General features: G+C 52.1%; 2 protein-coding genes across 17 annotated transcripts in view; one reads left to right on the forward strand and one right to left on the reverse strand.

Annotated features, from left to right (window-relative positions):
• Window positions 1–13,269, reverse strand: LOC144248403 (methanethiol oxidase-like). Of its 14 annotated transcripts, none has more exons than XM_085560962.1 (13): window positions 11,816–11,953; window positions 8,737–8,790; window positions 8,514–8,626; window positions 7,273–7,515; window positions 5,853–5,973; window positions 5,221–5,403; window positions 4,286–4,364; window positions 3,631–3,752; window positions 3,455–3,547; window positions 2,277–2,395; window positions 1,271–1,703; window positions 864–895; window positions 1–326 (listed from the first exon to the last, which is right to left on the reverse strand). In XM_085560962.1, the coding sequence occupies exons 1-13, from the start codon at window positions 11,880–11,882 to the stop codon at window positions 246–248; spliced, it is 1,740 nt and encodes a 579-aa protein (XP_085417088.1). In that variant the 5' UTR covers window positions 11,883–11,953; the 3' UTR covers window positions 1–245. The 14 variants fall into 14 exon arrangements, with proteins under 14 accessions (XP_085417088.1, XP_085417086.1, XP_085417083.1 ...); XM_085560960.1 differs by having other exon boundaries at window positions 459–895; XM_085560957.1 differs by having other exon boundaries at window positions 1–895; window positions 7,273–7,458.
• The window catches only part of POGZ (pogo transposable element derived with ZNF domain), a 23,540-nt gene continuing 9,279 nt past the window's right edge, over window positions 11,862–26,122 (forward strand). For 2 of the 3 annotated variants that reach the window (XM_085560952.1, XM_085560954.1), the window contains exons 1-11: window positions 11,862–12,001; window positions 17,208–17,332; window positions 18,709–18,884; window positions 19,356–19,464; window positions 20,398–20,577; window positions 20,894–21,112; window positions 21,370–21,479; window positions 22,821–23,131; window positions 24,493–24,647; window positions 25,114–25,214; window positions 25,448–25,594. In XM_085560952.1, coding sequence (XP_085417078.1) covers window positions 17,209–17,332; window positions 18,709–18,884; window positions 19,356–19,464; window positions 20,398–20,577; window positions 20,894–21,112; window positions 21,370–21,479; window positions 22,821–23,131; window positions 24,493–24,647; window positions 25,114–25,214; window positions 25,448–25,594 — 1,632 coding nt within the window. In that variant the 5' untranslated portion in view covers window positions 11,862–12,001; window position 17,208. Of the gene's footprint in view, window positions 12,002–13,276; window positions 13,476–17,207; window positions 17,333–18,708; window positions 18,885–19,355; window positions 19,465–20,397; window positions 20,578–20,893; window positions 21,113–21,369; window positions 21,480–22,820; window positions 23,132–24,492; window positions 24,648–25,113; window positions 25,215–25,447; window positions 25,595–26,122 lie in introns of those variants that run through there. The other variant, XM_085560953.1, reaches the window with a different exon arrangement.

The following is a 26,122-nucleotide window of genomic DNA, read 5'->3' on the forward strand; positions in this document are numbered from 1 at the left end:
TCTGCTGGAAGGGGAAATTTATTGGGATTTTTGATTAGAAACATCAGATGTGATTTTTAGGAGGGGCTGATCTGGCATAGGAATTTTGGGAGTGGATAAAATCCTAGGCACCCCAAATTCCCTGGGAAATGGATGGAGAGAGGAAAGGATGGGGGGAAAATGGGATAAATCCTGATTTTCCTGGGATCAGAAATTCACTGCTGGGTGTGCAGTCCCTGAATTCCCAAATTCCCAAATTCCCTGGATCACAGACGGGTGTTGGAGGTGCAATCCCCCATTCCCAAACATTCCTGGAATTCCAGTGGGATCACAGCCAGATGTCGGAGGTGCAGTCCCCATTCCCAGAATTCCCGGAATTCCCAGAATTCCCGGATCACAGCCAGATGTCGGAGGTGCAGTCCCCATTCCCGGAATTCCCGGAATTCCCGGAATTCCCAGATCACAGCCAGATGTCGGAGGTGCAGTCCCCATTCCCGGAATTCCCGGAATTCCCGGATCACAGCCAGATGTCGGAGGTGCAGTCCCCATTCCCGGAATTCCCAGAATTCCCGGAATTTTGGGAATTCCCGGATCACAGCCAGATGTCGGAGGTGCAGTCCCCATTCCCAGAATCCCCGGAATTCCCGGAATTCCCGGATCACAGCCAGATGTCGGAGGTGCAGTCCCCATTCCCGGAATCCCCGGAATTCCCGGAATTCCCGGAATTCCCGGATCACAGCCAGATGTCGGAGGTGCAGTCCCCATTCCCGGAATTCCCGGAATTTTGGGAATTCCCGGATCACAGCCAGATGTCGGAGGTGCAGTCCCCATTCCCAGAATTCCCGGAATTTTGGGAATCCCGGGATCACAGCCAGATGTCGGAGGTGCAGTCCCCATTCCCGGAATTCCCGGAATTCCCGGAATTCCCGGAATTCCCGGATCACAGCCAGATGTCGGAGGTGCAGTCCCCATTCCCGGAATCCCCGGAATTCCCGGAATTCCCGGAATTCCCGGAATTCCCGGATCACAGCCAGATGTCGGAGGTGCAGTCCCCATTCCCGGAATCCCCGGAATTCCCGGATCACAGCCAGATGTCGGAGGTGCAGTCCCTATTCCCGGAATTCCCGGAATTCCCGGAATTCCCGGAATTCCCGGATCACAGCCAGATGTCGGAGGTGCAGTCCCCATTCCCGGAATTCCCGGAATTCCCGGAATTTTGGGAATTCCCGGATCACAGCCAGATGTCGGAGGTGCAGTCCCCATTCCCGGAATTCCCGGAATTCCCGGAATCCCCGGATCACAGCCAGATGTCGGAGGTGCAGTCCCCATTCCCGGAATTTTGGGAATCCCGGGATCACAGCCAGATGTCGGAGGTGCAGTCCCCATTCCCAGAATTCCCGGAATTTTGGGAATTCCCGGATCACAGCCAGATGTCGGAGGTGCAGTCCCCATTCCCGGAATCCCCGGAATTCCCGGAATTTTGGGAATTCCCGGATCACAGCCAGATGTCGGAGGTGCAGTCCCCATTCCCGGAATCCCCGGAATTCCCGGAATTCCGGGATCACAGCCAGATGTCGGAGGTGCAGTCCCCCCCCGGGTAGCGCACCTCGTGCGCCAGGCAGGGCCCGCCCGGCTCCTTCCCAAAATCCAGCAGGAATTCGGGATTCACAGCCAGCCCCCCCCGCTCCGTGTCCACGTCCAGCTGCAGCAGCACCGAGCCCTCCCTGCGAACACCAGGAAAAGGGAAAAATGGATCGGGAAAAGCCTAAGGAGCTGGGAAAAGCCTTGGCTGATGTGATGACAACGGAATCAATCATCAATCAATAACAAGTTATCATTGGCAATAATGCAATAATGAGCAATATTGCAATAACCAGCGATGCTGCAATGATTAGCAATCAATTAACTGCCATTTAACAATCAACTAATAACCACTGAATTACCGACTAACAACCAATTAATAATGAGTAATCAATAATAATCAGTAACCAATGATAACCAACAGGCTGTTATTGACTGCTCAGTCGATCAGCAATTGATGCCTGGTCGGTAATCAGTAATCAGATCAGTAATCAATAACTAGATCAGTAATCAATAATCAGATCAATGATCAATAACCAATAATCAGATCGGTGATCAGTAATCACTAATCAGTGATCAGTACTCCCACAATCAGGCTGGCTGGGGTAGAACTGCTGGTCAATAATTGCATCAGTAATCAACAACCAGCTCGGCGATCAATAATCAATACCCAATAATCAATAGCTGATAATCAATACCCAATAATCGATACTCACTTGATGAGGTCGGGGTAGAACTGCCGGTCCCAGGCGCTGAACAGCGACGTGGTCACGTAGAGGCGCCGCCCGTCCAGGCTGAGCTGCAGCATCTGCGGCCCCCCCGGGATCCGCTTCCCCTGGATCCCGAAAATCCCAAAAATCCGGGAAATCCCGGAGTCAGGAGCGGCCCATCCCCGGGATCCGCTTCCCCTGGATCCCGAAAATCCCAAAAATCCGGGAAATCCCGGAAAATCCCGGAGTCAGGAGCGGCCCCCCCGGGATCCACTTCCCCTGGATCCCGAAAATCCCGAAAATCCGGAAAATCCCGGATCAGGAGCGGCCCATCCCCGGGATCCGCTTCCCCTGGATCCCGAAAATCCCAAAAATCCGGGAAATCCCGGAAAATCCCGGATCAGGAGCGGCCCCTCCCCGGGATCCGCTTCCCCTGGATCCCGAAAATCCCGAAAATCCGGGAAATCCCGGAGTCAGGAGCGGCCCATCCCCGGGATCCGCTTCCCCTGGATCCCGAAAATCCGGAAAATCCCGGAGTCAGGAGCGGCACCCCCCGGGATCCGCTTCCCCTGGATCCCAGAAATCCCGGATCCACTTCCCCTGAATCCTGGAAAATCCCATCCCCAGCTTTGGGGAGAAAATGGAAGTTTCTGGGAATTTTCACCTCGGGACGGGAGCACTGGAGTGGTTGGAGATGAGTCAGGGAATACAGGAGGAAGGGTTTGGAATTCTCCGGGATTTTTTTAGAGGATTCTGGAGTAATTAAGGTTGGGAAAACCCTGTGGGAGAATCATCAAATCCAAGGGTTTTTCCCAATTTTTGGCATGAATTCTCTTTTCTGGTTCTTTTTTGTCCCATCCTCACTCCCCAAAAGATTTTCCAACAATTCCAGGGGTGAAAATTCCAGAATTTCCTTGCCCTGGGGGTGTCCAAGAGATTTTTGATTCCCCATCCCAGAATTTTCCATGAAAATCTATCAATTAATAGTTGAAGTGGGAAATCTGGGAATATTTCCCCAAATTTCTTAATTTCTATTTTTTTCCAAGGGAAAATCGGGATTTCAGGGACGAAACCCATCCCTAAGGAAGGAAAACCCAGGTGAGAACAACCTCAGGAGGGATGTTGAGTGTTGGGAATTTCCAAAAATCTGGGAAGAATCGGGAAGAAAGTTTGGGAATGTTCACCTGGATCACGCACGGCTCGGGCTGATCCTGCAATTCCTGATCTTCCAGCACGGTCACAGCTCCCCCTTTGGAGATGCTGCCTCCCACAAAAACCTGGAAAACCATGGAAAAAAATCCATGGAAAATCGGAACGAATCCCTTCAAAGCCACGGGTTTTTTGGGAATTTTTCCCTCACCTGCCCCACCAGTTTGGGATTTTTGGGGTCGGAGATGTCGTACTGCCGCACGTCCCCGTGGATCCAGTTGCTGAAATACAGGAATCTGTCGTCCAGGGAAATCAGGATATCCGTGATCAGCCCTTCCCAAGGGAATTCCAGAGGAAAATCAGGGAATGGGAGCAGAGAGAATCCCAAAAGTCCCCAAATTCCCATGTGGAAATGCCAAGAAATGGGGTTGGGAAGGAGATGGGAGGAACAACGTCAACCTTGGGAATTACTCCGGAATTCCTGAGGGAATTCCTACAATTCCTGAGGAAATCCAGACCCAAATTCCAGGGACTTTATGGAGAGAAAAAAAGGATGGAACCAATTCAGATGCAAATTCCAAGGATTTTTGTGGAACATCGACCTTGGGAATTGTTCCAAGGCTCTCCAGCATTCCCAGGACCATTCCTGAGCAAATCCAGGCTCAAATTCCAAGGATTTTCCTGGAAAATCCCACCCCCAAGCACAGAGCAGATCCCACTCTGGGGTTCCTTTGCTCATCCCAAAATTCTCCCCCCAAAAAACCCCAATATTTGGAATTTTTGCCATTTAAGGATAGAATACTGCCAAAATCCGCTCTGGATCTGTGAGAAGATTCCCAAATTCTTCCCAAATTTCTCCCACTGACCTGGCATTTCTGGGAGGAGCCATCCTTGGACTTTCTTGCTGGGCACCTCTATCACCTTCTCTGCTTCCCATTTTCCTTCCTGAGTGACAGAAAACATGGAATTATTATCCCAAAATTCCCCAAACCCATGGAATATCCACCCCGTCCCATGGCGATAAAACCTGGGAGATTCCCCTGAAACCCCAGGAATTCCATGGAAAAAGCCCCAGGTCCTGCAGGTTCTGCCCGAATTCCCGGGGATTCACTGAATTTTTGTGGCACCTGTGGATGTCCTCGCTCAGGGCAAGGAAACCACGGGAAAATCCCCGGAAATTCCAGGAACCCCAGGGAAAAGAGCCCCGCTCGGGCCGGAATCCCGGGAATTCACCGAGTTCCTGTGGAAGCGCTGGATGTGGCCGCTCAGGGCGCAGCCCACGAAGCCCTGGGCCGCGCCGGGCTCGTGCAGGAAGCGGATTTCCAGCGGGATGGATCCCGGGCCCAGATCCAGCTCCTGCTCCAGGCGCCGCCCGCTCCAGTCCCACACGTTGATGCGGCGCCCGTAGTGCCCTGGAAAAGGGGAGACCTTCCCAGAATCCCGAGGTTCCACGGGATTTGCAACGGCTGGGAGGTGAAACGGGGGTAAAAGCAGGATTTAAAAAAAAAAAAATTGGGATTTTTTAAAGGGTTGTAGAGGTGGGAAATTGAATTTTGGAGGGGTTTGTAAGGTCAAAGTTCGGATTTTTTTTTTTTTTTAGGAATTTCCACCCGAAATGTGGACTTTTTTTAGGAGTTTTGACTGTCAAAAATTGGATTTTTAATGAGTTTCTGCTCTCAGAAATGGATTACTCGCACCTCCATGCGGAGCACAGACAAGGTATTGTTACGTCTCCATTTTGTTGTTGCTTTGTGCTGTACCTTGTTTTACTCTGAATATATTTCCCAGATTTCCCACTGACCTTTCTCCACATCCCTGGGATCGAATCCCTGGGCCAGGATTTTGGGAACGCCCCACTCGGTGCTGAGCAGGACGTTGTGCCGGGGCTGGTACCAGAAGTCGTAGCCCAAACTGGGGATTTTTCCTCCTTTTTCCCAATTTCCTTTCACTTCGAAGGTTTCTCCATCCAGGAGGATGAAAGTGCCTGGAAAAAATTCCCAAAAAAAGGAGTTTGGAGAGATTTATAGAACTTGTAATAAAGCAAATGTTTTATTTACACATTATTATTATTATTATTATTATTATTATTATTATTACTATTATACTCACCAATAATAAAAATAGTTCCTAAAATTATTTCCCATTATTTTATTATTGGTAATAAAAATAATTTCCTAGGATTTTATATTTTTCTATAATAATAATAATAATAATAATTCCTCAAACTATTTTGCTTTAACTAAAGCAAATTATTTATATTAACTTTCCTTTTTTATTAAACAAAACATATAAACAGCCTGGGAAATCAATAACAACCTGTAGGAATGTGCTAAAAATTTCAGGAAAATTCCAGATATTCCATGGATTTTGCAGAATTTTGCAGGGAAGTGAATCCCTGGGGGTGTTTTTATGGAATTTGGAGGAATTCCAAACCTTTTCCGTTGCCATCAGGATCCCCCAGGCAGCTGATGAGGATTTCCCCGGAGCCCAGGCAGTGGGAAGTGTGTGGGAATGCAGCGTTCCCCTTCCGGGCCAGCTCCTCGGCTTCCACCACCTGGAATGGGGAAAAATGGGAAAAAATGGGAAAAATGGGAAAAATCCTCAGCTTCCACCACCTGGAATGGGGAAAAATGGGAAAAATGGGGAAAAATCCTCAGCTTCCACCACCTGCAATGGGGAAAAATGGGAAAAATGGGGAAAAATCCTCAGCTTCCACCACCTGCAATGGGGAAAAATGGGGAAAAATGGGAAAAATGGGGAAAAATCCTCAGCTTCCAGCACCTGCAATGGGGAAAAATGGGGAAAAATGGGGAAAAATCCTCAGCTTCCACCACCTGCAATGGGGAAAAATCCTCAGCTTCCAGCACCTGCAATGGGGAAAAATGGGAAAATGGGGAAAAATCCTCAGCTTCCAGCACCTGCAATGGGGAAAAATGGGAAAAATGGGGAAAAATCCTCAGCTTCCAGCACCTGGAATGGGGAAAAATGGGAAAAATCCTCAGCTTCCACCACCTGGAATGGGGAAAAATGGGAAAAATCCTCAGCTTCCAGCACCTGCAATGGGGAAAAATGGGGAAAAATCCTCAGCTTCCAGCACCTGCAATGGGGAAAATGGGAAAAATGGGGAAAAATCCTCAGCTTCCACCACCTGGAATGGGGAAAAATGGGAAAAATGGGGAAAAATCCTCAGCTTCCACCACCTGCAATGGGGAAAAATGGGAAAAATGGGAAAAATGGGGAAAAATCCTCAGCTTCCACCACCTGCAATGGGGAAAAATGGGAAAAATGGGAAAAATGGGAAAAATCCTCAGCTTCCAGCACCTGCAATGGGGAAAAATGGGAAAAATCCTCAGCTTCCACCACCTGGAATGGGGAAAAATGGGAAAAATCCTCAGCTTCCACCACCTGGAATGGGGAAAAATGGGAAAAATCCTCAGCTTCCACCACCTGGAATGGGGAAAAATGGGAAAAATGGGGAAAAATCCTCAGCTTCCACCACCTGCAATGGGGAAAAATGGGAAAAATGGGGAAAAATCCTCAGCTTCCACCACCTGCAATGGGGAAAAATGGGGAAAAATCCTCAGCTTCCACCACCTGGAATGGGGAAAAATGGGAAAATTCCTGGAAATCAGGCTGGGGGGGAAATGGGGATTTGTGGGCAAAGGTTTGTGGGAATGTTTGAAGGGAAAAGAGGGGAAAAAAGGGGAAAAAAGAGAAAAAATGGAAAAAAATTGAAAAACCAGAGAATAAACCAGGAAATAAAGAGGGAAAAGAGGAAGCAATTGGGATAAAAGGATGAAATAAGGCAAAAAAAAGTGGGGGAAAAGCAGGAAAAAAGGGGGAAATTCCAAACCTTGTGGAGTTTGGGAGCCCTGGGATCGGCTCCCACGTCCACGATGTAGATGCGGGAGGAGATGAGGCTGGGAAGGATCAGGAAATTCCTGGATTTTGTGGGATCGCTGTGGCAGCTGCTGCAGGCGTTCCAGCCCGAGTGGTGCAGCTCGTCCCCCACGTTGGGCATGGGCAGGCGGTGGATTACCTGGAAAAGCAGGGATGCAGCTCCTGGATTTTCCTGGAATTCTGGGGATTTCCAGTGCTGAGGGAGGATTTGAGGTCCTGGATTTTCCCGGATTTGGGATGCCAGGTTCTCCCGGATCCCCCCAGATTCAGGATCCCAGATTCCCCGATTCTCCCAGATTCAGGATCCCAGATTCCCCCAATTCAGGATCCCAGATTCCCAGATTCTCCCAGATTCAGGATCCCAGATCCCCCCAGATTCAGGATCCCAGATTCCCAGATTCCCCCAGATTCAGGATCCCAGATTCTCCCAGATTCAGGATCCCAGATTCCCCCAGATTCAGGATCCCAGATTCCCAGATTCAGGATCCCAGATTCCCCCAGAGTCAGGATCCCAGATTGTCCCAAATTTCCCCGATTCAGGATCCCAGATTCCCCAGATTCAGGATCCCAGATTCCCCGATTCAGGATCCCAGATTCCCAGATTCCCCAGATTCAGGATCCCAGATTCCCAGATTCAGGATCCCAGATTCCCCCGATTCAGGATCCCAGATTCCCAGAGTCAGGATCCCAGATTCCCCGATTCAGGATCCCAGATTCCCGATTCAGGATCCCAGATTCCCCCAATTCAGGATCCCAGATTCCCAGAGTCAGGATCCCAGATTCCCAGATTCTCCCCGATTCAGGATCCCAGATTCCCCCAATTCAGGATCCCAGATTCCCAGATTCAGGATCCCAGATTTCCCAGAGTCAGGATCCCAGATTGTCCCAGATTCAGGATCCCCAATTCCCCCAGATTCAGGATCCCAGATTCCCAGAGTCAGGATCCCAGATTTCCCGATTCTCCCAGATTCAGGATCCCAGATTGTCCCAAATTTCCCTGATTCAGGATCCCAGATTGTCCCAAATTTCCCCGATTCAGGATCCCAGATTCCCAGATTCAGGATCCCAGATTCCCCCAGAGTCAGGATCCCAGATTGTCCCAAATTTCCCCGATTCAGGATCCCAGATTGTCCCAAATTTCCCCGATTCAGGATCCCAGATTTCCCGGTTCCCCTGGGCTCTCCCGCCCCATACCTGGCAGTACCGAGGGGATTTGGGATCCACATCCACGGTGGCCAGGAAGTCGGGAATGCCGATCCCGGTGTTCCGGTAGATGCAGGGCAGGTAGAGCAGCCGCTCCCGGGGTCCTGCGGGCACACTTTGGGATCAACCGCCCGGAATTCCCGCTTCCCATCCATTGCCTCTGCCCCGATCCCAAAGCAATTCCAGCATTTGGGAATGCTGGCCCAGCACTTGCCTTTCATGGCCTCCAGAGGGCTGGCGTAGCCCGGCCCGCACGCTCCGCACTTCCCTGCTGGAAAAGAGCAAAATTCCATCGTTCCCGCATCCCAAACTTCCTGGAAAATTCCTGGGAATTTGGGGCCTTCCATTGGTTCCTCATTGCCAATCCCCCGTTCCCACTTCCCAGCCTTAAATCCATGGAATTCTCCATTCCCAACTCCTCATCCCCGGTTTTTGTGCCATGGATTTGCTCATTCCAGGGGGGAAAAAACCCTGGAATTTATCCCAATTTTTGTGCTTTGGATTTGCTCTTCCAGGGGAAAGAAACCACTGGAATTTATCCAAACTTTTAGCTCCCTGAGTTGTCCCAAAGTGTCAGATTAGGAGGGATAAATTTGGGACTTTAGCAAGGGCTGCAAAAAATGGGAATTTCTTTGGAATTCCAGGGTTTAAAATCAGAATATTCCAAGTTTTAGGGATGCAAATCCAGATTAAATTTGGGAAAAAAATTGAAATTAAAATGAAAACAACAGAGAAACCAATGGAAAAAATCCAGGAATTTCAGGAATCTTCTCCCAAAAAACCAAATTCCCAAGGAAATGTATGGAGTTAATTTTTCAGAGCATATTAAACATATAATTCCAGGATTTATTTCCTTCCACAATTCCCAAGTTTTTGGAGCTCCCAGGTCCTTCCAGGTGTGTCAATCATTCCCAAAATTTTTTATTGACTTCCAGGAACTTGGAGCCAAAAAACATTCCTCAAAATATTCCACTTGGGAATGAAAAATATCCAGGAAATTCAGGACAGTATTGGTTAGAGTATTGATACTTTTGGGCTACACTTTCCTGCTAAAAATTCCTCATTTTTGGGTGGGTTTGATCCCAACATTCCTGATATTTTCCCTCAGTTTTGAACTCCCAATATTTCCCATGGAAGCAGTTTCCAAGTTTTTGGGCCCTCCTACTTTTTCCTCAGAGCCAAAAGTCAAAGTTCCTGGAAACCCGAAGTTTTATTCTCAAAAAAAAAAAAAAAAAATCAGGAAAAATATCCTGGAAATCAAAGATTTATCCCAAAAATATGGAATATGTCAGGGAAAAGCTCAAATCTGATCCTTAAGGATTTTTCCAAGGGTTTTTCCTGTTCTTGAGCAGCAAAACCAGGAGCTTCTCCCAGTTTTTAGAAGTTTAGGGATTTAAAATTCCCAATTAATTCCAGGGAAAATGGATTTTAATGAAGGAATTCAAGGTCTTAATTAAAGCCCACGGGGTTTTCAGTGAATATTTAAATATTTAAATGCAGGGAAAAGCTGGACTTTCACCGCCCCCCCCCCCACCCTCGGGAAGCCAAAAGCAGCAAATCCCGGGATTTTGGGATTTTTTTGGGATTGCTGGGGATTTTGGGATCTCTTACCCATTCTGGATCGGGCTGGGAATGGGAACTCCAGGAATTCCGTGGGATTTTTGTGGCTAAACAGCCGGGGAAGGGTCGGAAATCCAGGGAAAAGGGAGGGGTTTGGGAGAGGAGGAGCCAAGGGGAGGATCCAGGGCCCGGAAAAAAACAAAATTCCAAAATTCCACCTTAAAATTCCCAAGGGAAACTTCCAAACTTCTCGCACCGTGGAATTCCTGCTTCCCTACCCCCCCACCCCCCGAATTTCTCCTTTTTATTTCAAATTTTCCTTTTTTTTTTTTTTTTTTTTTTTTCCAGCCTGGAGAAGGAATTTGGGAATAGCAAAGGAGGGAGGAGTTTTGGCTGAAAAAAATCGGGATTTTGGGAATGCTTCTAGGAGGAGTTTTGATTCAAAACCTCGTGATTTGGGGAATATTTCCAGGGAATTCTCTCCCAAGAGACTGCAGCAACTTTTAAAAATATTTTGTGGCTTTTCTGTGTGGAAAAAAAAATTAAAAAATCCAAAGACATAAAGTTTTTTCCCTCTGGAAAATCAGGATCTCACTCCTAATTCCTGGGTTATCCCTAATGTGAATTAATATATTAATTAACGATTATTTATTTCTTTAGTATAGAATTTTAAAGGAATCTGCCTTTTTTCCTCCTTCCAGGGAATTTCCAAAATATTCCCATTTTTTAACATCCTTGCTTTTTCCATGAACCACCAAGAAATACAGGGGAGGAAAAAAACCCCAGATTTTTCTGCTATGAATAAAGAGATTTTAATGATGATTTCTGGATTGTTCTCTTATTATTGAAAATATTTAAATTATTTATTTTTCCAATTTTTGCTGTTTCTCACTCACTTTTTGGGCTGTTTCTCCCCTTTTTGGGATGCTTTACCTCATTTTTGGGGCTGTTTCCGCCCATTTTGGGCTGTTGTACTTCATCTTGGGGCTGGCTCAGGTGGACAGTTTTTGGTCTCAGGTGAGAGATTTTGGCCAGGGCCCCGCCTGGGGCTGTCAGGGAGGGCTGACCCCAAAACCCATCCAGGTAAGGCCAACACCTGCCCCAGGTGGGAGATTTTTGCCCTCAGGTGGAGAATTTTCGCCGTCAGCTGGACAATTTGGCCTCAGGTAGGAAATTTTGTCCGGGGAACCCCGAGCACCCGTCAGCTGTGTGGGCTGGCCGCTCCTCACAGCCCGCCCGGCCCTGAGGGGCTCTCGGGCCGCCCGCTCCCAGCGCGGGGCGCCGGCCCGCAGCTCCCGCTCGGCAGCGCTGGCCGCTCCTCCCGCCGCTCCCCAAGGCCTCAGCCCTCGGAGCCCGCTCGGCACCGCGGCAGCGGCGGCTCCGTGAGGGGAGGACCCGCGGGGAGCGGGCGGGGGTCGCGACCCGGCGCCGCCATTTTCCCGCCCGTCCCCTTCCCTCCCTCAGCCGCCCCAGGGCCCGGCCCCGTGACGTCACTGCGCGCAGCAGGAAGTGACGTCAGCGGTATCCCTCCGCCGGCCAGGTCCCCTTTTTGTGTGTGTGTGGTGTGTGTGGTGCGGCTGCGGGCGCCGCGCGCCTGTATCAGCCCGCCGGGCCCGACGACCTTTTTTTTCTTATCCCCCCCTTTTCCGTGAGGGGGGAAGTAGAGGAGGGGAGGGGGGCGGAAAAAACCCACACGCACGCCAAGCACGGAGCCGCCCCCCGGCAGAACGTACAGAGGGCGAGCATAGCCAGGGATAATTCCTCCTTCTTCATCACCGTCTTCATCCTCCTCCTCAGCATCCCGCCAAGTGGGGGGGGGAAGGGGGGGTCTCATGCCACCTGCCCCCGCGCCCTGCGGGTCGCCTCGCCCGGAGAGCGGCGGAGCCCCGTAGGAGCGAGCGGCGGCAGCGCTGAGGAAGGTGAGGCGGGGGGCGCGGGGAAGGGGGGTGGGGGGATGAAGGCGGCGGAGCCCCCCGGGAGTGGCGGCGGTGTGGACGGGGATGAAGGGAGAGGGGGGGATCGGAGACGGTGGAACCGGCTGGAGCCGCCCGAGAATGGGGGAGAAGGGGGGAATGAAGTGCGGGGGGGCGGCAGGGCCGGAGCGCGCCGTACACAAAGCGGTGGCGGGAGGAGGAGGAGGAGGAGGAGGAGGAGGAGGAGGAGGAGGAGGAGGGAGGGCTGGCGGTGCCGAGGAGGGGCCGGGGAGGAGCCGCGGCCGCTCCCGCCGGGCCCGGGCGGGCGCGGAGGGGCGCGGAGGGATCCGCGCGCAGCCCGGGGGGCGCGGTGAAGCGGCCGCGCTCAGGGGAGGGGGCGGCGGTGATGCGGCCGCGCCGCCGCTCCCTCCGCGCACCCTCCCCACGCCGCACCGGCGTCCCCTCACGGTCCCCTCACAGTCCCCTCACGGTTTCCTCACGGTCCCCTCACAGTCCCCTCTCGGTCCCTTCACGGTCCCCTCACGGTCCCCTCCCGGTTCCCTCACAGTCCCCTCACGGTTTCCTCACGGTTCCCTCACGGTTCCGTCACAGTCCCCTCCCGGTCCCTCACGGTCCCCTCACGGTTTCCTCACGGTTCCCTCACGGTTCCGTCACAGTCCCCTCCCGGTCCCTCCCGGTCCCCTCACGGTCCCTCACGGTCCCCTCACGGTTTCCTCACAGTCCCTTCACGGTCCCCTCACGGTCCCCTCACGGTCCCCTCCCGGTTCCCTCACGGTCCCCTCACGGTTTCCTCACAGTCCCCTCCCGGTCCCTCCCGGTCCCCTCACAGTCCCGTCACAGTCCCCTCCCGGTCCCCTCCCGGTCCCCTCCCAGTCCCCTCCCGGTCCCCTCACGGTTCCCTCACGGTCCCCTCCCGGTCCCTCACGGTCCCCTCACGGTTCCCCCACGGTCCCCTCACGGTTCCCTCACGGTTCCCTCACGGTTCCCTCACGGTCCCCTCACGGTCTCCTCCCGGTCTCCTCCCGGTCCCCTCACGGTTCCCTCACGGTTTCCTCACGGTCCCCTCACGGTTCCGTCACAGTCCCCTCACGGTTCCCTCCCGGTCCCCTCACGGTTCCCCCCCGGTTCCCCCCCGGTCGCCACCGCCGGGATGAGGAAGGGGCGGTCGTGTCCGTCCTTTCCCGGTGCTGCCGCCCCCTCCTCTCTTTGGCGGCGCCGCTTGGCTGGTGGGCGGCCATGTTGGGCACGGGGATTATTTTTCGCTCTCTTTCTTAGCCGCCACAATACGCTGAGGGTGTGTGTGTGTGTGTGTGGGGCTTTTCCCGGAGTTCTCGGGAGAAACGGCCTTTTCCCGGTTTTTAGGGGAGGTTAAGGAAAAGGGGAGGGTCTGGGCTCAGCGGTTTGCAGGGTGAGACCACCCCCCATCATCCTTGGCCTGCTGGTGCTTCACCTTCGCTGAGTGAGTGCCCCTGTCCAGCGCCGGGAGCGGGGGGAGCCCGCGGCCGCAGGGATGTGGGATCCCAGCCTTCCATCCCGGGATCTGGGATTGGGATCCCAGCCTTCTACACCGGGGATTTGGGATTGGGATCCCAGCCTTCCACCCCGGGATCTGGGATCGGGATCCCAGCCTTCCATCCCGGGGATTTGGGATCGGGATCCCAGCCTTCTATTCCAGGGATTTGGGATCGGGATTCCAGCCTTCTACACCAGGGATTTGGGATCGGGATCCCAGCCTTCCATCCCGGGATCTGGGATCGGGATCCCAGCCTTCCATCCCGGGGATTTGGGATCGGGATCCCAGCCTTCCATTCCGGGATTTGGGATCGGGATCCCAGCCTTCCATCCCGGGATTTGGGATCGGGATCCCAGCCTTCTATTCCAGGGATTTGGGATCGGGATTCCAGCCTTCTATTCTGGGATTGGGATCCCAGCCTTCCATTCCGGGGATTTGGGATCGGGATCCCACCCTTCTATTCTGGGATTGGGATCCCAGCCTTCCATTCCGGGATTTGGGATCGGGATCCCAGCCTTCTATTCCAGGGATTTGGGATCGGGATCCCAGCCTTCTATTCTGGGATTGGGATCCCAGCCTTCCATTCCGGGGATTTGGGATCGGGATCCCACCCTTCTATTCTGGGATTGGGATCCCAGCCTTCCACCCCGGGATCTGGGATCGGGATCCCACCCTTCTATCCCGGAATTTGGGATCGGGATCCCAGCCTTCCATCCCGGGATATGGGATTGGGATCCCAGCCTTCCACCCCGGGATCTGGGATTGGGATCCCAGCCTTCCATTCCGGGGATTTGGGATCGGGATCCCAGCCTTCTATTCCGGGGATTTGGGATCGGGATCCCAGCCTTCTATTCTGGGATTGGGATCCCAGCCTTCCATCCCGGGGATTTGGGATTGGGATCCCAGCCTTCTATTCTGGGATTGGGATCCCAGCCTTCCACCCCGGGATTTGGGATCGGGATCCCAGCCTTCTATTCTGGGATCGGGATCCCAGCCTTCCACCCCGGGATCTGGGATCGGGATCCCAGCCTTCTACACTGGGGATTTGGGATTGGGATCCCAGCCTTCCACCCCGGGATCTGGGATCGGGATTCCAGCCTTCTATTCTGGGATCGGGATCCCAGCCTTCTACACTGGGGATTTGGGATTGGGATTCCAGCCTTCCATCCCGGGATCTGGGATCGGGATCCCAGCCTTCCATCCCGGGATCTGGGATTGGGATTCCAGCCTTCTATTCTGGGATTGGGATCCCAGCCTTCCACCCCGGGATCTGGGATCGGGATCCCAGCCTTCCATCCCGGGATCTGGGATTGGGATCCCAGCCTTCCACCCCGGGATCTGGGATCGGGATTCCAGCCTTCTATTCTGGGATTGGGATCCCAGCCTTCTACACTGGGGATTTGGGATTGGGATTCCAGCCTTCTATTCTGGGATTGGGATCCCAGCCTTCCACCCCGGGATCTGGGATCGGGATCCCAGCCTTCTATTCCGGGGATTTGGGATTGGGATCCCAGCCTTCCATCCCGGGATCTGGGATTGGGATCCCAGCCTTCCACCCCGGGGATCTGGGATTGGGATCCCAGCCTTCCACCCCGGGATCTGGGATCGGGATTCCAGCCTTCTATTCTGGGATTGGGATCCCAGCCTTCCATCCCGGGATCTGGGATTGGGATCCCAGCCTTCCACCCCGGGATCTGGGATTGGGATCCCAGCCTTCCACCCCGGGGATCTGGGATTGGGATCCCAGCCTTCTACCCTGGGATTTGGGATTGGGATCCCAGCCTTCCACCCCGGGGATTTGGGATTGGTGTTCCAACCTTTTCCTGAGAGATCCAGGATTGCCATCCCACCGCTCTTCCTCAGGGATCTCACCTATCTCTTCAGGGATTTGGGATTGGGATCCCAGCCTTCCATCCCGGGATCTGGGATTGGGATCCCAGCCCTCCTCCTCGGGGATTTGGGATTGGTATTCCAACCCTCTCCTCAGGGTTCTAGGATTTCCATCCCATCCATTTCCTCAGGGATCTGGGATTGGGATCCCAACCTTCTCCTCAGGGTTCTGGGATTTCTGTCCCATCCATTTCCTCAGGGATCTGGGATTGGGATCCCAACCTTCTCCTCAGGGATTTGGGCTCACCATCCCACGCCTCTTCCCAGTTTTTCCCGTCCCTGTCCTGTCCCTCCAGTGTCACCCTCAGGAACAGCTCCATCCCCTCATCCTGCCCGGATCCAAGCAGCAAAAAATGGGAAAACTCCTCATTTTCTCCCCTGCCCCAGCCAGGATCCCAGAACTCCTGGGAGAGGCTCAGGAGAACAGGAGTTCCCCCCTTCCAGCAGGATTTGGGATTCCATCCCAAAAATCCCCCGAGGCTGCTGCTGCTGCTCTGATAATTCCCAGTGTTTGAGGTTTTCCTGGAATTCACTGTGGCTGGGATGTGCCAGGGAGCTGGGGAGGGATGGGATCCTGCTTCCCAAAACCACAATTTTATTGGAATTCACTGGATTTTATTGGGATTAAGCTGATCCCAGCGTGGGCAGAGGGTGGGAGGGATCTCACCAGAACAATTCCCAAAGGTGCTGAAAAAAGAAAATTTAAAGACAAAAATGAAGCATTTTAGAGGCTTTTAATGATTAATTGGCACAAATTAAATCTGATTAATTAATAGGATGAAGTTTTTCATGTTTTTTTTATGGATGGGAAGGTGAAGGGGAAGTGCCAAAGGAAATTTGCTTTTTGTTTCCTAAATTCCTCAAAATTCCCAGAATTTCCCAAATTCCTGGATGTTTTAGGGCTGTTAATTAAACAGAATTAGTAATTATTATTAACATTTATTTTGGGTCTTGTGTCCACCTCAAAGCCAAGGAAAACCATCCATTCCTGATATTTTTGGGATTATTTTTCCAGCTTCCCGAGGCCTGGAGGTGAGGAGTGCTTTGGGAAGAGGCAGGAGAACATTCCAAGGTTCTGCCTGTGGGATGGGAGACAACAAAATCCCATTTTTTCCCCCATTCCAGGAAAATTTTCCACAATTCCCCCCATCCCCAGCTGAAGCAATGGAGAGAATTCCTGGGGTGGGAAGCTCTGGTTAATTTTTGGTTTTATCCCTGCAAATTTTTCTTTTAATACCAAAATTCTTGGAATTCTCCAAGTGTTTTAATTTTGATTTTTACTTTTTTTTTGTTCTAATTTTAATTAAAAGCCCCCAGACCAAAGCTCCTGCTTCTCATTCCAAGTGGGGAAATTTGGGATAACCAAAAATCCTTTGGGATTTTTTAAAATCTTAATTTTTTTGGATTTAAAGTTTTTAAAACCATGAAGTTACCTGAAATTCCTCAGTGGGAGAGGCAAAATATTCCATGAGTCAATCCTGGGGATTTTAATCCCAAATTCCACATATTCCCTTGGAAAGATACAGAGATTTTAAACCAGAGAAATAGCCTGGAATTCCGTAGTGGGAAAGGAGGGGAAAACCAATTTTGAGTCAAATCCAGGAATTTTCCTCAGATTTCCCTGGGAAAAAAAAGAAATAACCTGAAAATTTTCATCTCCTTTTGTTTTCCCTTGGACTCTTGGGATCTAAAACCAATCCAAACCCATTATTCCCATTCCTCCCCTTGGGAAAGAAATCCCTCTGAGTTTTTTAGTGCCAAATTCCCTTTTCCCCCCCATTTTTCCAGGATGGCAGACACGGATCTTTTCATGGAATGCGAGGAGGAGGAGCTGGAGCCATGGCAGAAAATCAGCGACGTCATCGAGGACTCCGTGGTGGAGGATTACAATTCCATGGAAAAAACTCCCACAGGTCATTTCCCCCTTTTCCCTCCTCACTGTCCCCCTTTTCCCACTGATGTTTCCCATTTTCTCACTGACTTTTCCATATTTCCCACTTACATTTCCCCATATTCTCATGGGTTTTCCCCCCGTAGTCCCATGGATTTTCCGCCCTTTCCCCACGGATTTCCCCCCACATTCCCTTGGCTTTTCCCCCTTTCCCCACGGATTTTCCCCCCACATTCCCCTAATTTTTCCCCCTTTCCCCAAAGATTTTCCCGCACATTCCCCTGGCTTTTCCCCCTTTCCCCAAAGATTTTCCCCCCACATTCCCCTGGCTTTTCCCCCTTTCCCCACGGATTTTCCCCCACATTCCCCTGGCTTTTCCCCCTTTCCCCACGGATTTTCCCCCCACATTCCCCTGGCTTTTCCCCCTTTCCCCACGGATTTTCCCCCCACATCCCCAGGGTTTTCCCCCTTTCCCCACGGATTTTCCCCCACATTCCCCTGGCTTTTCCCCCTTTCCCCACAGATTTTCCCCCCACATTCCCCTGGCTTTTCCCCCTTTCCCCACGGATTTTCCCCCCACATTCCCCTAATTTTTCCCCCTTTCCCCAAAGATTTTCCCCCCACATCCCCAGGGTTTTCCCCCTTTCCCCACGGATTTTCCCCCCCACATTACCCTAATTTTTCCCCCTTTCCCCACGGATTTCCCCCCACATTCCCTTGGCTTTTCCCCCTTTCCCCACAGATTTCCCCCCACATCCCCAGGGTTTTCCCCCTTTCCCCACAGATGTCCCCCCACATCCCCAGGGTTTTCCCCCTTTCCCCACAGATGTCCCCCCACATCCCCAGGGTTTTCCCCCTTTCCCCACGGATTTCCCCCCACATCCCCTGGCTTTTCCCCCTTTCCCCACAGATGTCCCCCCACATCCCCAGGGTTTTCCCCCTTTCCCCACGGATTTTCCCCCCACATTCCCCTGGCTTTTCCCCCTTTCCCCACGGATTTTCCCCCCACATTCCCCTGGCTTTTCCCCCTTTCCCCACAGATTTCCCCCCACATCCCCAGGGTTTTCCCCCTTTCCCCACGGATTTCCCCCCACATTCCCCTGGCTTTTCCCCCTTTCCCCACAGATTTCCCCCCACATTCCCCTGGCTTTTCCCCCTTTCCCCACAGATTTCCCCCCACATCCCCAGGGTTTTCCCCCTTTCCCCACAGATTTTCCCCCACATTCCCTTGGCTTTTCCCCCTTTCCCCACAGATGTCCCCCCACATCCCCAGGGTTTTCCCCCTTTCCCCAAAGATTTTCCCCCCACATCCCCAGGGTTTTCCCCCTTTCCCCACAGATGTCCCCCCACATCCCCAGGGTTTTCCTGCTTTCCCCACGGGTGTTCCTGGTTTTCCAGGCGGGAACGCCGCAGTCCAGCCAGGCGGGCAGTCCCTGCTGCTGGCGCAGAGCCCCGCGCCCAGCCTGGGGGCAGTGGTCACTCAGCCCCTGCTGCGGCCGGTGCAGCTGATGCAGAATGCCAACCACGGCACCAACCCCCCCGCGGGCACCCAGCCCATCTTCATCACCACCCAGGTGAGCTCCCCAGCCCGGAATGCCGCGGGAAATCCCTGGAAAACCGCGCTTTCCTGGGAAAATTCATGTTTCTCGCTCCCTTTTTGCTGCTGCTTTTCCCGTCGTGCCAAAATCCGCCTGGGTTTGTGGGATGGGGGTTTGCACTTCATTGCTTGGTTTGATTTTTCTGGGAGTTTTCCAGGAATTCTGTGGAAAATCCATGGAAAACTACTCTTTCCTGGGGAAAGAAATCCCATTTTTCAGTGTTTTTTTAATGCTGGTTTTCCCCCGGGGTTGTGGGATGGGAGTTGGACCCCATTGAGTGTTTGGCTCAACAAAACTGCAAACCTCGAGAGGTTTTGTTTTCCTGGGAAGAGCCCCTTCCCTCAAATTCAATGGAAAATCCAGGGGAAAACCTGTTTTTGGGCTGCTTTGGGGTGGTTTTGGGTTGATTTGGGACGGTTTTGGGGCTGATTCACCCCTTGGTTCCAGGGGTTCCCGGTGCAGAACGTCCGGCCCGTGCAGAGCCCCATGAACCAGGTGGGCATCGTGCTCAACGTCCAGCAGGGCCAGACCGTCCGGCCCATCACCCTCGTGCCAGGTAATTAATTCATTAATCAAATAACAGCCATTCAGCAATAGCTAGTAACAGGAATAATGCTAATAATGATGATGGTGATGGGATGTGGCCAGTGTAGAGCCCCATGAGCCTGTCCCCCTTTTTTGTGCCAGGTAATGTTATTATTATTATTCAATAATAATAACAGTAAAACCAAAAATAACAAAACAACAGCAACATTAACACTTAATACTAATGCTAATAATACTACTACTAATAATAATAATGTCAAGTGGCCAGTGCAGAACCTCATGGGCCAGGTGGGCTCCATTACCCTTGTGCCAGGTGATCATCATTAATAATGTTAATAATCATCATCATTAATAAAGATAAAAGCTGTAAATCCCAAATAAAGCTGTAAAGCCCATATTTCATGGGACTGGGGTCGGATCACAGCTCTCTGTTTGTCTTTAAGCCCCAGGTACCCAGTTTGTTAAACCAGCAGTTGGGATTGACTAATTCCAGATACAGTTTGATAACCCAGGATTACTTGCACCTGGATTAAAGCTGTAAATCCCAAATTTCTCCTGGATTTCTTTGTTGGGACTGGGTCGGATCACGGCTCTCTGTTTGTCTTTAAGCCCCAGGTACCCAGTTTGTCAAACCAGCAGTTGGGATTGACTAATTCCAGATACAGTTTCGTAACCCAGGATTACTTGCACCTGGATTAAAGCTGTAAATCCCAAGTTTCTCCTGGATTTCTTTGTTGGGACTGGGGTCGGATCACGGCTCTCTGTTTGTCTTTAAGCCCCAGGTACCCAGTTTGTCAAACCAGCAGTTGGGATTGACTAATTCCAGATACAGTTTGATAACCCAGGATTACTTGCACCTGGATTAAAGCTGTAAATCCCAAATTTCTCCTGGATTTCTTTGTTGGGACTGGGGTCGGATCACGGCTCTCTGTTTGTCTTTAAGCCCCAGGTACCCAGTTTGTTAAACCAGCAGTTGGCGTTCCCCAGGTGTTCTCGCCGGTGGCGCAGGTGCGGCCGGGCAGTGCCGGGCCCGGCCGACCGGCCACCAACGCCTTCGCCACGGTCATCCCGGCCACGCTGACCCTGCGCAGCACCGTGCCCCAGGCCCAGGCGCCCCAGCAGAGTGAGTGACCGAGTGCCGATCCCAGCCCAAATTCCTGCAGGAATTCTCATGGAAAAATAAATCCGCGGGAGCCGGGGGGCGGCGTTGGGAGCTGGCCCTGAGTTCGCTTTTGGGTCAGAGTTTGTTTGCAGATGAGGAGAATCTGGGGCAGTTTGGGTAAAAAAGTGGTTCAGTTTGGGAATTCCTGGCTGGAATTTCACTGGAATTTTGTCCACACCATTTTTGGTGAAGTCTCAAGGAGGGAGCTGGAGGAGGCGGCTGGATTCCCACCCCAGTTCCCGCTGGGAATTCCATGGAATCCCCTCTCCCCCCGCAGTGAGCATCGCCAGCTTCGTGACGGTGAAGCGCCCGGGCGTGCCCGGCGATGGCGGCGGCAGCGCCGGCGGCCCCGAGGTGGCCAAGCTGGTGAACACGCTGGGCACGGTGCCCTCGCTGGCCCACGGCCCCGCCGCGCTGGCCGTGGCCAACAGCAGCCCTGGCACTGCCCAGCGTGGCACCGCCAGCGAGGCCACGGCCTCGGCCGCGCCCCGGAAAGGTAAATCCCGGGAATTCCCTGCTGTCGGGAGGCAGAACTTGGATTTAAGGGGCGTTCCGGGTTCTTGGGAGGCAAGAGTTGGTTTTTGGGATAAAGGGTAGAAAAGAGAAAAATGGGGAGTTTTGGGAGGCTTTGTGGGACAAAGGCTGTGAAAAGGCAGGAATCTGGGATTTTTTGGCGGGATTAGCGAGTGTCTGGGGCAGGGGAGAAGTGGGAATTGTGGGGCTGGGAGCTGATCCGTGTTTGTCCCGCTGCAGGCAGCTCCTCTCCCATTCCCAGCCTGGATTTCCAGGATGGGGGCCGCAAGGTCTGTCCCAAGTGCGACTCGCAGTTCCGCGTCACCGAGGCGCTGCGGGGCCACATGTGTGTAAGTCATCATCCCGGACTGGCGAGCTCTAGGCCCGGCTTAACGAGTGGGGATTCCTTCCACACCCACTCAAATGTTTTGGGATTCATTCTAGACCCACCGTAATGAGGGGATTCGTTGCAGACCCAGTTTAACGAGTGGCATTCATTCTAGACCCATCTTAACGAGTGGGCATTCATTCTAGACCCATCTTAACGAGTGGGCATTCATTCTAGACCCAGTTTAACAAGTGGGGATTCATTCTAGACCCAGTTTAATGAGTGGGGATTAATTCTAGACCCAGTTTAACGAGTGGGGATTCATTCTGGACACAGTTTAATGAGTGGGGATTAATTCTAGACTGTCTCAATGAGTGGGCATTCATTCTAGACCCAGTTTAACAAGTGGGGATTCATTCTAGACCCAGTTTAACAAGTGGGGATTCATCTTAGACCCAGTTTAACAAGAGGGGATTCATTCTAGACCCAGTTTAATGAGTGGGGATTCATTCTAGACACAGTTTAATGAGTGGGGATTCATTCTAGACACAGTTTAATGAGTGGGGATTAATTCTAGACTCAGTTTAACAAGTGGGGATTCTTTCTAGACACAGTTTAATGAGTGGGGATTAATTCTAGACTGTCTTAATGAGTGGGCATTAATTCTAGACCCAGTTTAATGAGTGGAGATTCACTCTAGAGCCAGTTTAATGAGTGGGGATTAGTTCTAGACTGTCTTAACGAGTGGGGATTAATTCTAGACCCATCTTAATGAGTGGGTATTGGTTCTAGACCCAGTTTAACAAGTGGGGATTCATTTTAGACCCAGTTTAACAAGTGGGGATTCATTCTAGACTCAGTTTAACAAGTGGGGATTCTTTCTAGACACAGTTTAACGAGTGGGGATTCATTCTAGACCCAGTTTAACGGGAGGGGATTCTTTCTAGACCCAGTTTAATGAGTGGGGATTAATTCTAGACTGTTTTAACAAGTGGGGATTAATTCTAGACCCAGTTTAATGAGTGGAGATTCACTCTAGAGCCAGTTTAATGAGTGGGGATTAGTTCTAGACTGTCTTAACGAGTGGGGATTAATTCTAGACCCATCTTAATGAGTGGGTATTGGTTCTAGACCCAGTTTAACAAGTGGGGATTCATTTTAGACCCAGTTTAACAAGTGGGGATTCATTCTAGACTCAGTTTAATGAGTGGAGATTAATTCTAGACCCAGTTCAATGTCTCCACATTCATTATCCCAGCCCCACTTTAATGAGCAGGGGTTAATCCCAGCCCCAGCTCTCTGTGTCTCATTAATTACCCCAACCCCAATTAACAAGCAGCCATTAATTACCCCGTTTCCGCAGTACTGCTGCCCAGAGCTGGTGGAATTCCTGAAGAAACGCAAATCCCTGGATTCGGAGCCTGCCCCGCCCTCGGCCAAGGCCCCCTCCCCTGCCCAGGGCGCGGCCCCAGCGCCGCCCCCGACCCCGCCCAAGGCCGCACCTGAGCCAGGTGAGGGTGGGGCTGACCCCGCCCAGGCCAAGCTGATCATGCTGGTGGATGAGTTCTACTACGGGCGGGACGGGGGCAAGGGCGCAGCCGTGCCGCCCTGCCCCAGGGTGCCCACGTCCTTCCGCTGCCCCCACTGCACCAAGCGCCTCAAGAACAACATCCGGTGAGCCATCAGCCCCTCATTATCCATTCATTATGTGGGAATAGCCCAAAAATGGGATGGGAATGGTGTGGGAGTGATGGGCAGTGGGATGGGGGCACCACTGCCCCCACTGCACCAACAGTTTAAGAACTGGTGAGCTGTTATCCCTTAATTATCCATTAATTATCTGGGAATAGCCCAAAAATGGGATGGGAATGGTGTGGGAGTGATGGGCAGTGGGATGGCGGCACCGCTGCCCCCACTGCACCAACAGTTTAAGAACTGGTGAGCTGTTATCCGTTAATTATCCATTAATTATCTGGGAATAGCCCAAAAATGGGATGGGAATGGTGTGGGAGTGATGGGCAGTGGGATGGGGGCACCGCTGCCCCCAATGCACCAAGCAGTTTAAGAACTGGTGAGCTGTTATCCCTTAATTATCCATTAATTATCTGGGAATAGCCCAAAAATGGGATGGGAATGGTGTGGGAGTGATGGGCAGTGGGATGGGAGCACCGCTGCCCCCACTGCACCAAGCAGTTTAAGAACTGGTGAGCTGTTATCCCTTAATTATCCATTAATTATCTGGGAATAGCCCAAAAATGGGATGGGAATGGTGTGGGAGTGATGGGCAGTGGGATGGCGGCACCGCTGCCCCCACTGCACCAAGCAGTTTAAGAACTGGTGAGCTGTTATCCCTTAATTATCCATTAATTATCTGGGAATAGCCCAAAAATGGGATGGGAATGGTGTGGGAGTGATGGGCAGTGGGATGGCGGCACCGCTGCCCCCACTGCACCAAGCAGTTTAAGAACTGGTGAGCTGTTATCCCTTAATTATCCATTAATTATCTGGGAATAGCCCAGAAATGGGATGGGAATGGTGTGGGAGTGATGGGCAGTGGGATGGGGGCACCGCTGCCCCCACTGCACCAAGCAGTTTAAGAATATCTGGTGAGCTGTTATCCCTTAATTATCCATTAATTATCTGGGAATAGCCCAAAAATGGGATGGGAATGGTGTGGGAGTGATGGGCAGTGGGATGGCGGCACCGCTGCCCCCACTGCACCAAGCAGTTTAAGAACATCTGGTGAGCTGTTATCCCTTAATTATCCATTAATTGTCTGGGAATAACCCAGGAATAACCTGGGATTGTGGGAGTTACCTGGGAATGGGCTGGGATTGTGGGAATGACGGGCAGTGGGATGTGGGTGCTGCTGCCCCCACTGCCCTGAGCGCCTCAAGAACAACCCCCAGTGAGGAATTATCCAGGAATTACCCAGAAATAATCCGTGAATAACCCAGAACCGAGTTGGGAACAACGAGCAGAGGGCATTTTCCTGGGATGAGGAACGGGAATCTCCGGGAATTCCATCCCTGCAGGTTCATGAACCACATGAAGCACCACGTGGAGCTGGACCAGCAGAACGGCGAGGTGGACGTGCACACCATCTGCCAGCACTGCTACCGCCACTTCAGCACCCCCTTCCAGCTGCAGTGCCACCTGGAGAACGTGCACAGCCCCTACGAGTCCAGCAGTCAGTGCTTTTCCTGCTTTTCTGTGGGATTCACTTGGGAATTTCCTCTTGGATTCGTTGGGATTTCGGGCAGGGAAAATTGTCGCTCCTCCCTCGCCCCTTGCTTGAGGTCACCACAAAATCCACCCGAAATTCCAGCCAAGTTTCACTTCTCCAGCCCCAATTCCAGCTGGAGAACGTGCACAGCTCCTAGAGGTCCACTAGGCCATGCTTTTCTGGGAATTTTTTATCCTGAATTGGGATTTTCCTCCCGGATTTAGTGGGAATTTCTGGAAGGAAAGTTGCTCAAGGTCACCACAAAATCCACCCCAAATCCTAGCCAAGTTTCACTTCTCCAGCCCCGGTTCCACTTTCTCCCTTTTCCCTCTTCTTTTCCCCTCTTTTTTCCCCCTTCTCCCTTTCCCCTCGCCTCCAACTCCCACATTTTTCCCAACTTCTGCTCGTTTTTCCCTGTTTTTTGGGGCAGCCAAGTGCAAGATCTGCGAGTGGGCGTTCGAGAGCGAGCCGCTCTTCCTGCAGCACATGAAGGACACCCACAAACCTGGGGAGATGCCCTACGTCTGCCAGGTATGGGAAGCTCCCACCTGGAATTCCCAGTTCCGACCCCAGAAATCCCAGAGTAATTCCCTGTGCGTGCCAGGTATGGAAAAATACGGAATTTTTCCCTGTTAATTGGGATTTTCCCACACTTGCTGCCGAAATGCCCCGAACCGCGGGATTTTTTCCCCGTTTTCCTGTTCAAAGGCCCCAAGTCCCTGGATTTTCCCGCCCCCCATCCCGGGTTTTTCCGGATTTTCCAGGTGTGCCAGTACCGCTCGTCGCTGTACTCCGAGGTGGACAGCCACTTCCGGCTGATCCACGAGGACACGCGGCACCTCCTGTGCCCCTACTGCCTGAAGGTGTTCAAGAACGGCAACGCCTTCCAGCAGCACTTCATGAGGCACCAGGTGAGCCAGAATTCCCAGAAAAAACGGGAATTCCCTGGGGAAGAACGGGATGTTGGGGATGCTGAGCAAGTGGGAATCTGTTAACTGAGTTTGGGTGAGAACTGGGAGCGGGAAAAAATGGGATTTGGGAATTGCCTCAAGATGTTCAAGAATGGCAGCGCCTTCCAGCAGCACTTCATGAGGCACCAGGTGAGCCAGAATTCCCAGAAAAAACGGGAATTCCCTGGGGAAGAACGGGATGTTGGGGATGCTGAGCAAGTGGGAATCTGTTAACTGATTTGGGTGAGAACTGGGAATGGGAAAAAATGGGATTTGGGAATTGCCTCAAGATGTTCAAGAACGGCAGCGCCTTCCAGCAGCACTTCATGAGGCACCAGGTGAGCCAGAATTCCCAGAAAAAACGGGAATTCCCTGGGGAAGAACGGGATGTTGGGGATGCTGAGCAAGTGGGAATCTGTTAACTGATTTGGGTAGGAACTGGGAATGGGAAAAAATGGGATTTGGGAATTGCCTCAAGGTGTTCAAGAA

The sequence above is a fragment of the Lonchura striata genome, chromosome 25 (assembly GCF_050655825.1).
Source record: "Lonchura striata isolate lonStrDom1 chromosome 25, ASM5065582v1, whole genome shotgun sequence".
Taxonomy (NCBI): Eukaryota; Metazoa; Chordata; class Aves; order Passeriformes; family Estrildidae; genus Lonchura; species Lonchura striata.

Excerpts from the sequence above, each read along its gene's own strand:
- LOC144248403 (XM_085560955.1), bottom strand. The coding sequence starts at position 11,882 with ATGCTGAGGAGGAGGATGAAGACGGTGATGAAGAAGGAGGAATTATCC. Across the intron at positions 8,791-11,815 it reads CCTGGCTATGCTCGCCCTCT|GGAAGTGCGGAGCGTGCGGG; the intron begins GTACGTTCTGCC and ends CTTTTCCAGCAG. Across the intron at positions 5,404-5,852 it reads TCCTGATGGCAACGGAAAAG|GCACTTTCATCCTCCTGGAT; the intron begins GTTTGGAATTCC and ends AATTTTTTCCAG.